This window comes from Echinops telfairi, unplaced genomic scaffold, assembly GCF_000313985.2.
Source record: "Echinops telfairi isolate 266 unplaced genomic scaffold, ASM31398v2 ScPeMD7_7469;HRSCAF=8507_0, whole genome shotgun sequence".
Lineage (NCBI taxonomy): Eukaryota > Metazoa > Chordata > Mammalia > Afrosoricida > Tenrecidae > Echinops > Echinops telfairi.
The window spans coordinates 29,175,784-29,185,370 of NW_022111372.1; the positions used below are offsets into that span (position 1 = coordinate 29,175,784).

The following is a 9,587-nucleotide window of genomic DNA, read 5'->3' on the forward strand; positions in this document are numbered from 1 at the left end:
GGGAAGGGAAAAAATGAGGAGCTGATGCCAGGGGCTTAGGTGGAGAGCAAATGTTTTGAGAATGATGAGGGCAATTAATGTACAAATGTGATTTACACAATTGATGTATGTATGGATTGGGATAAGAGTTGTATGAGCCCCTAATAAAATGATTATATATATAAAGAGTATATTAAACACACAGTTTTTCTAAAAAAATTAATGGAAATTTTATGATCCATATTAACAGTGAAAAATAACGAATTCATCTTCTCTTCCCTTTGAGTTGATTTTTCCATGTAAACTTTTCGTTGCAGAATAACAACCTACCAAAAAAAAAAAAAGAATAACAACCTACCAATTTGGCAACAGATACTGGTGATGATGGTACAACAGGATTCATGTAACTAATATCACTAAATTGTACACACAAAAACCCATTAAATTGGCAAGTGTGTGTGTGTGTGTTTGGCAATTTATAGATCTTTTTATTAGCAATAAAACCACTTCACACTTACAGAAGGAAAATGAATGTTTCATTAATGAACAATGAAATGAAAACGATCTGAAAATGACACCTTTGCTTGTTCAAAGTGAGGAAGACTTGAAGCACTTATGAAGATCAAGGATTTCAGCCTTCAATCTGGGTTACAATTTAATGTAAAGAAAACAAAGATCCTCACAACTGGACCAATAGGCCACATTATAGATAAATGGAGAAAAGATTGAAGTTGTCAAGGATTTGACATCTTCCTCCCCCCAAGCGGCTGGTGGGTTTGAATTACTGACCTTATGTTTAGCAGCCTAACACATAACTCACTATACCACCAGCGTTCTGTTCAGCTGTGAGACGGAGTCAACAATGAGCACCCCCAACTGTATCAACACAACTCTCACAAGCACCATACTAGAGGGAGAAGACAAACAAAAGACAGTGTGTACTTAAAAAAAGAAAAGCTGAGATGGTCTTATAAAAATAATGATTGTTTCGTTTTTTTACATTTCTTTGCTACCAAGACACTATAGGAAAAATACAATATTTTTAGTTTTTAAGTAACCCAAAAGAAAACGTGGTAAACAAGTCCTTTGCTTCCTTCCCCGTCGGCTCTTAGGTTTGGGCCCTACTGGATTTCTTCATCAAGAAACTGCCCTCTAGAGGTTCTCAGTGACCTCTGAGCCTCCATCACATAAAGGGAAAAAGGTCCGGTATATTTTTAGGGTAATGAGTTCAATTCCAAAGTAAAATATGAAGGAAATCTAAGATCTAGGTCATCGGGGTAGATCTTTCGAGTGTGTATTCAAAATGAGTGTCTTAGATTTCTTTAAATTGCAAGATTGAGTTGTTAAACAATGTGGCAGGGCCAATCTCAAAATTCAAGCTAAGTATAGGACATGGGTTTCAGAAGTCAGCATTCTGAACCAATAATGATTACGAGTGTGCTACAAATTGGCGTCTCTCTAGATACATCAAATGCTATACGTGCAAACTGAAAATTTTTAAATTTTTGTTTACAACAACCCTAATATATTGGCTTTCACGGTAGTTAGAGCTACCACACACACACAATCTTTTAAGCTTAATTTTAAAAACATTTTTATTTAAGTATAACAGATACAGAGAAAAGGTGCAAATCGTAGGAGCATTATGGTTTTTCATAGGTAAGGGTCTCTTTTAGCCACGTCAAAAATAAATTACTAGGACTCCTGAATTCTTATGCCTCCTCCCAGCTACCCAGAAAAGGAAAACATTGTTCTAGCTTCCATGTCATAAATTTGTTCTGTTCACTTTTAAATGTTGTATAAAGAGAATCATATGGTATGTGCTCTTTGACATCTTTTTTTTTAAAACTTGACATGTGTACCTGGAGGTCACTCACTGTTCTGTGGCATTCCACATAGGAACACACCGCTCTTTTTGATGAACACTGGGATTGCTTCTAGTTCTTTGGCTATTATGAATATTGCTGTGCTTTGCATCGAATTGTCTCTCCCAAATATGTGTTGTCCCTAACCTGTGGTTATAATCCCATTTGGGAATGAAGGGGTGTTCTTTGCTATGTTAATGAGGCAGCCTGTATCTTGAGTCAATCTCTTGGAGATAAAAGAGAAAAAGTGAACTGGCAAAAGTGACGAGGTAAAATAGAAGCCCAAACACATGGCGATTTCCAAGGAACCAGGAAGCAGAAATTGAAGCGATAAAGCCCTTGCTCCATAGCTGCCTTCCTCTAGAGCCAGCTCCCTGCATTTGGATGTCCAACATCTCAACTGTGAGAAGAGAAGTTTCTGTTTATTAAAGCCATCCACTGTGTTATTTCTATGATAGCAGCACTAGATAGCAAAGACACGCTGCTATGAACATTCTTGTGTGTATGCTTTTGATGTACAAATGTGTACATTTCTATCAGATATATAGTTAGGAGTGGTCGCTGGGTCATAGTGTATGCATCTGGTTAGCTTTAGTACGAATCGTTTTATTTTGCTAACACTTTAGAAAGCTACCTGAAGTGATTTAAGTATAAACACAACTCATTGCAGAAATGTCCTAAATATAAACAGACATTCATTCTTCTTCAGAGTTGACCTGAGCAAACACTGTTACAGGCAGGACCGCTGAATATCAGTCACAAAGTTACTGAAGTGTGCTGTCTCACAAACATGACTTCTCTGAGACATCGTGTCCTGTAGGCTGAGCCCTGGGGAAACGCCCTCGGCATGAACTGCCAGTATTCCTGCCGGCCTCTGTGCACTCGGAAGAAGTACGGTCCCTCGCTTTGACCCAGAGGAAGCATTGTTTGCTCAGCTTTTCTCTTAAAGTCCAGACATTAATGGACTTTTTGTGGCTTGTTGTTATAAAGCTCAACTTAGTTATCAACACAATAAGTTCCTAGAGGATTCGTCTCGGTGTTTTTTTCTGATGCTCCGGGGTTCTCTCTCCCCAGAGGACTGAAAGATCCTGAACACGTCAGGAGAGACCAATCCCTGGAGAGGGACGCCAGGCTTGGTAAGTGGAGGGGCAGCGACAAGGAGGAAGGGCCTTGATGAAATGGACTGATACCACGGCTGCAGCGATGGGCTGGAATAGGACCAGACAGTGTGTCCTTCTGTTGTCCACAGGGTTGGTATGAACTGGAATTGACCTGATGGCACCTAACAACACCAACACAACAAGTGCTGAGAGGCATTGGTGGTTAAGTGGTAGAATTCTCACATCCTACGCGGGAGATTAAGAGTTCAATTTTCTTTTCTTTTTTTTTAAGGTAGAGTTTGAAAACTGTTTTTTTTAAAAATTATTATTATTTTATTGGGGGCTCCTACAACTCTTATTACAATCCATCTTCATCAATGTACACATTGTACATCTCATATGCAGATACTTGGCATGTTGTTACAAGGCAGAACAGGTTTCAGCAGAGCTTCCAAGTTAAGATGGACTAGGAAAAAAAGTTTAGTGATCTACGTCCAAAAGCACGTCATGAAAACAACTGGCCCCAAGCCCAGATAATGCCTGGCTACCACGGCTACTTCTTTGAAAGGGATCCAAGTAGGCAGCGTCCTCCTGCAACAGAGTGGGAGAAACTTGTGAAACAAAATTCAAAATAATAAAAAATGGCCAAGTTTACAGGTTTGATACAGACCTGTAGAACCCTGAGATCTCAGACGCCCTTCAGGCTTAGAGATGCTCACCCCTGTGGTCCAATTTTTATCTAGATGACAGACAGGCCTGTAAGGTAAACTATGGCACTAGGAAGGTACGTACTCCCTCAGATAATCAACTACACAAGATCAGAAAGGCGGCCTTTGTCCAAGGATAAAGCTCAGAGGGTTAGAAGGGCTAGGACAGAAGAATGGAGGGAAATGGAAGCACAGGAAGGAAGTGGGGAGAGAGCTGTTCGTGGTGGGATTACATTCCATGCGAAGAATGCAAGTGTGGCAATGTGTGTGAATTGTTGAATGGAAACATCGACTCATTTTGTCCATGTTCATCCAAATCACAATAAAAAGTTTAGAAACATATTGCTTTAATTGTTTAAGTAAAAAGGAAACACTGTAGATCACACCTGGTTGGATCTTCACCTCATCATGGGGATGGCCTGAGATGGAGCACTATTTTGTCCCTTGTGTGTACAGCACTGGGGCTGGTTTTATAGCTGCTAACAACATAACAAGTTCTGGAGTGGCTGTGGCCTCATAGCATGCCCCTGTGTCATCAGTGCATCCCTGACTAGCTACCCTGATTGTTGAATTCAAGCCAGGAAAACCCGAGTCACCCCATCCGTCTCCCAGTAGGATGTTTCCATGGAACAGGCCACTAAGAAATTCACACAATTTATTCCAAGAACAAAAATTCCACAGAACTGACACATTTTACTTTATAGTTTTATGGGCTGGTGTCCACCTAGGTTGGAAGAGAACTTGCATGGAGAACAAGAGACTTTCTGGGTTGTTGGGGGCCTATGGGAAGTTGGGGAGTTCCCCAAATCCTTGGACTGGGGATAAGTACAAATCCTTATACTCTAATGGATTAAGCTACAGGTAGATCTCTGTTTTGCTTTAAAAAAAACAAACAAAAAAACCCTTCTCTTTTTATTTTATTTTAATAAATCATTTTATTGGGGACTCATACAGCTCTTATAACAATCCACACATCAGTTGTACCAAGCACGTTTGTACATATGTTGCCATCATCATTTCCCAAACATTTTCTTTCTACTTGAGCCCTTGCTATCCCCTCCCTCCCCCACCCTCCCACCTTTGAGAACCCTTGATAATTTATAAATTATTTTTATTTTCATATTTTACACCATCCACTGTCTCCCCTCCCCCACTTAAACCTTTCTTTTTAAGTTGATTTGTTTCCACTGATATTTTGTTAGTCCAGAGGAGAAGCCTCTTAAAGAACAGTGCCCATTTTGTCTTTGTGTCTAGGTGACAAGCGATAACTACATCTTCGTGTCTGTGAATAAGTGAAGGTCGAGAGACCTGATAATCCATAACTTATACACATTTTGCTTTGTTCAATGACTATATTTTTATTTTTTATTCAACCCGCATGGTGAGTGTGCTTGGCTGCTAACTGAAACGTTGGAGTGCTGAGTCTCCATGGAGGAGCCTTTTAATTTAAGAAAGGCCTGCTGATCTACTTCTGGGAAATCGGCCACCGCGCACCTGTGGGCACAGCTCTACTCCGACACAGACAGCATCGTGTTCAGTCCGAATCAACTCCATGGCAACTGGTGTGGCTTTTGGTCACTGTACCCTGGTGTAGCCGGATGAGCAGTTGTGACTCAGCTTTTAGCACTAAGTGGTCACATGGATTGTATTATCTGCTACTGTTTGCCTTAAAAGCAGCCACATTAAGAAATGGCCATCTCATTCAATATTCTCATTTGCTACTAGCAGAACAAAAATTATATTTTTCAAGCTCAGATGGGCTTTCTTTTCATGTTTGAGTAAATCATGTTGTGTTCTGAGATTCTCCCTAGGGCATGGGTTCTGCAAAACTAATATTCAATATTAGTTTTAGTCAATAGAAGGAGTTGGAGAAGCAACTACACACTCAGTTGCTGAGGTTTATGACATGGAAAGACTTTTTTCTTTTTCAATCCCATTTTTGGGATAGCAACATTGAGAAAATATTATCTAGTGCAGACCCCATCAAGGCGCACCAAACCTTGAGGGTTTGCAACGTAACCACATGGAGCAACTCATGAACAGAGAGGGCTACAGGGCCATCCCCAATCAGAGCTGCTGACTCCACATACAAGTATGTGCTACAGAGGACAACACTTAACCTACAGGTTGGGAGAGGGGGCAGCTTGCCATGCCCACATGGAAGCAAACCAAGAAGGAAAAAGAGAGAGAGAGGGACCAGACCCCATACTGGCACACCAAGCCCTGAGCACGTCACCCCTGCACGGAGCTGCTAAGGCACAGATAGTACTGTAGGGCTGACAACAGCTCAAGACACGATGTCCCCTCACTGGAGCATACCGCGACAGAGGACAATACTGGAGACACATGGCAGAGAGTGAGTCTGGTCTGACCAACTCCACATGTGTGTCAAAGTAGTAGAAAATCCTCCATAGGTCTATCAGGGGCTGATTTTTCAGGCCTTTTTTCCAAGATGCTTTGGGGTAGATTCAAACCTCCAACCTTTCTGTTACAGCTGAGTGTGTGAAACCATTTGTACCGCCCTGTGATTCCCTACTCCACATAGCCCTACACATACACTCATCTATGTTCTGTCTCTGTGGGTTTCTCAGTTAGGGACTTTCCCTTACATGGAAGCATACGCATATATGACTCTGATGGCGGACCTCTTTCACCTAGTGTAATGTTTGCAAGGTTCATCCAAGTGACGCAACAGCCCTCGACAACTCAAGGCGTTCCTCTTTATAGGCATGGGTAGACTGTGCTGCATTCTCTGGACCCACTTCTCCATTCATGGATATTTGGGTTGCTTCTCTAGGTGAATTCTTTTTTAAAAATCATTTTATTGGGGGCTCATACAACTCTCATCCCAATCCATACATACATCAATTGTGTTAAGCACATTGGTACATTTGTTGCCCTCATCATTCTCAAAACATTTGCTCTCTATTTAAGCCCTTGGCATCAGCTCCTCATTTTCCCCCTGCCCTCCCCGCTCCCCTTCCCTCATGAACCCTTGGATAATTTATAAATTATTATTATTTTGCCATGTCTTACACTGTACGATGTCTCCCTTCACCCACTTTTCTGTTGTCCATCCCCCAGGGAGGAGGTTATATGTAGATCCTTGTAACTGGTTACCCCTTTCCACCCTCCTGGTATCACCACTCTCACCACTGATCCTGAAGGGACCATCTGTCCTGGATTCCCTGTGTTTTCAGTTCCTATCTGTACCAGTGTACATCCTCTGGTCTAGCCAGATTCATAAGGTAGAATTGGGATCATGATAGTGAAGGGAAGGAAGCATTTAGGAACTAGAGGAAAGTTGTATGTTTTGTGGTTGCTACACAGCACACTGACTGGCTTGTCTCCTCCCTGTGACTCTTCTGTTAAGGGGATGACCAGTTGCCTACAGATGGGTCGTGGGTCCCCAATCTGCAATCCCCCTCATTCACAATGATTTGATGTTTTGTTCTTTGATGCCTGATACCTGATCCCTTTGACACCTCGTGGTCACACAGGCTGGTGTGCTTCTTCCATGTGGGCTTTGTTGCTTCTGAGCTAGATGGCCGCTTGTTTACTTTCAAGTCTTTATGTCCCCAGACACTGTATCTTTTGATAGCTGGGCACCATCAGCTTTCTTCACCACATTTGCTTATGCACCCATTTGTCTTCAGTGATCATATCGGGGAGGTGAGCATCATGGAATGCCAGTTTAATAGAACAAAGTATTCTTGCAATGAGAGAGTACTTGAGTGGAGACCCAATGTCCATCTGCTACCTTAATACTAAGCCTATAAATATATGTACATAGATCTATTTCCCCATCCTCACATATAAACATATTTACATATATACATGTGTTTATTTTGACCTCTATAAATGCCCTTTGGCTCCTAGCTCTTTCCTCTATTTCCTTTTGCTTTCCTCTTGTCTAGGTGACTTCTTAAAATTTGTTCTAGCCTTGCAAGTTTCTTATTCTTAAATATGAGGCTGTTCTCTCTCAGAGTGGTGTGTGTTCAACCAGAGACCTGTAGGCAGGATCTGTGATTGTGCGCTTGTTTATCTGGCTTTTGTATTCAAACATCTTGTTGCCAATCATGATAGGAACATGAACAGAAGGAAGCAAAAGTGACAAAGAGGGGATATAAGAGCCTCTCGTGACGTAGTAAGAGGTGTCCAGCTATCTGGCTTCTAGAGTACATTCACTGGTTCTGTCTTTCCTGGAAAAGACTCTACTTGTCTTTACAGTGAATTTTGAGGCCATCCCTCAAGGTCTCTGCACTCTCTGGCTTAGATGTTAGATCAGACAGCTGTTCTGTCCACAGCCTGGGCCAAGTGGAAGAGGCGCCTGAGGCATCCCCTTGGTTTCTCATCCTGCATACTCGAGTCCCTGGGAACATGCTTCCCTCCCTTTTCCCATGTGCTTGCATCTGCAGTTGCCCTGACCTCTTGGTCTTACCCTCCTGCCCTTCCTTCTGTTGTGAAAAAGGACCTTCACTCCCAGGCCTCCAGGGAGTCCTCCCTGCCCAGGCTTCCTGCCTGACCTTGCCCTCACCTCCTCCCAGCCTCCAAGCCTCAGGGTCCAGTGCCCCTCCCCTCTCCTTAAGCCATTTCTCTCTGTCTTGAGTGTTTTGCCCACAACAATTCTTGTGGCAGGTTGATGAATCCAGAGAAGCTCAATTTCTTTATCTCCACGGCAGATTTATAGCCAAGCCTGTTGCTTCTTGAAGTCATGTGTCCTCAACAGCAGAAGCCAACCTTCCAAAGCCCATTAGGCTTGGCTTTGCTCTTCTGACCTACCTTGTTCCTCTAGCCCTGGAGACTTCCATCATGTGTTCCTGCTGGCCTGCCTATGACATGCTGTGTCCTGACTGCACCCTGCTTAGGTACCTGCTCATTAGCAGAGGGTTAATTGCGATCAGCCAGTTAGTCCTAAACCTGCTTCCTCAGAGTCTGTCCTCATCTGCATCCAGATAGCACCTATCCCTGCTAAAGTTCTATCAATGAATTTGAGCAGCTTTCCACCCATGGTCCTCACAGGAAATCTGGTTAATGGTCAAAGTGGATGCCAGGGGGCAGGATGGCAGGCAGCCAAGTCGTTCTGGGATAAATCATGGTTTCTGCTTTGGCAAAGGCTGCCCCAGGCATCTCCTGCTGCATGGCCCTGGTTAGCAACATTGCTGCCAGGTCATCCTCATGCCCCTCTAGGGTCCCCATGACACTGTGCAGAAATTCCTGGCCAGTAGTGGCCAGAGTTACTCTTAGGGATTAAATTGTGTCCCCTCCAAAATGTGGGCTGGGATCCTAACCCCTATGCCAGTGGATGTAATTCCATTTGGAATGGGGTTTTCTTTGTTAGGTCATAACCTAACCAACACCTAGCCACTGCTGAGTGAGATAAAGAACAAATAGCTACACAGGAAGATGCTACATGGAGACTGCCAAGGGACCAAGGAATGCCAGGGCTGCCAACAAACAAGGAATTGATGCGGCAGAGACCCTGGTTTTGAATTGTAGCCTTCAGAACAGTGAGGAGATGCATCCCTGTTCCTTAAAGTCACCTACTTGTGAAAGTGAGAAGGACTTGAAGCACTGGCTGATGAAGATGAAGGATTATAGCCTTCAATATGGGTTACAATTTAATGTAATGAAGGCAAAACTCCTCCCAGCTGGACCAGTAGGTAACATCATGATGAACAGGGAAAGTGGGGGACGGGCGGTGCTTCGTTTTGTTGTATGTAGAGTCACGAGGAGTACTTCCAATGATTCAGTTACTGGTCTTGGAAAATTCTTTCATGTGATCTCTAGAATTGTCACCAATGTACAGCACCAAGGCTGTACTTTTTAACTAAGGATCTTTATCCTTGGTTTCCAACATTTATATACATACTCCAACCAGTAATGTCCAATGCATCTTTTTCAGGTTTGATCAACTTCAGAGTGATCAAAAGACA

General features: G+C 42.8%; 1 protein-coding gene across 1 annotated transcript in view; it reads left to right on the top strand.

The window, feature by feature from the left end:
• RIPPLY3 (ripply transcriptional repressor 3) overlaps positions 1 to 4,947 on the top strand; it is a 21,620-nt gene extending 16,673 nt beyond the window's left edge. Inside the window, exons 5-6 of the mRNA XM_030888666.1 lie at positions 3,688 to 3,728; positions 4,906 to 4,947. Of these exons, the coding sequence (XP_030744526.1) occupies positions 3,688 to 3,728; positions 4,906 to 4,947 (83 nt within the window). The remainder of the gene's footprint in view (positions 1 to 3,687; positions 3,729 to 4,905) is intronic.
• Positions 4,948 to 9,587: the final 4,640 nt, after the last annotated feature.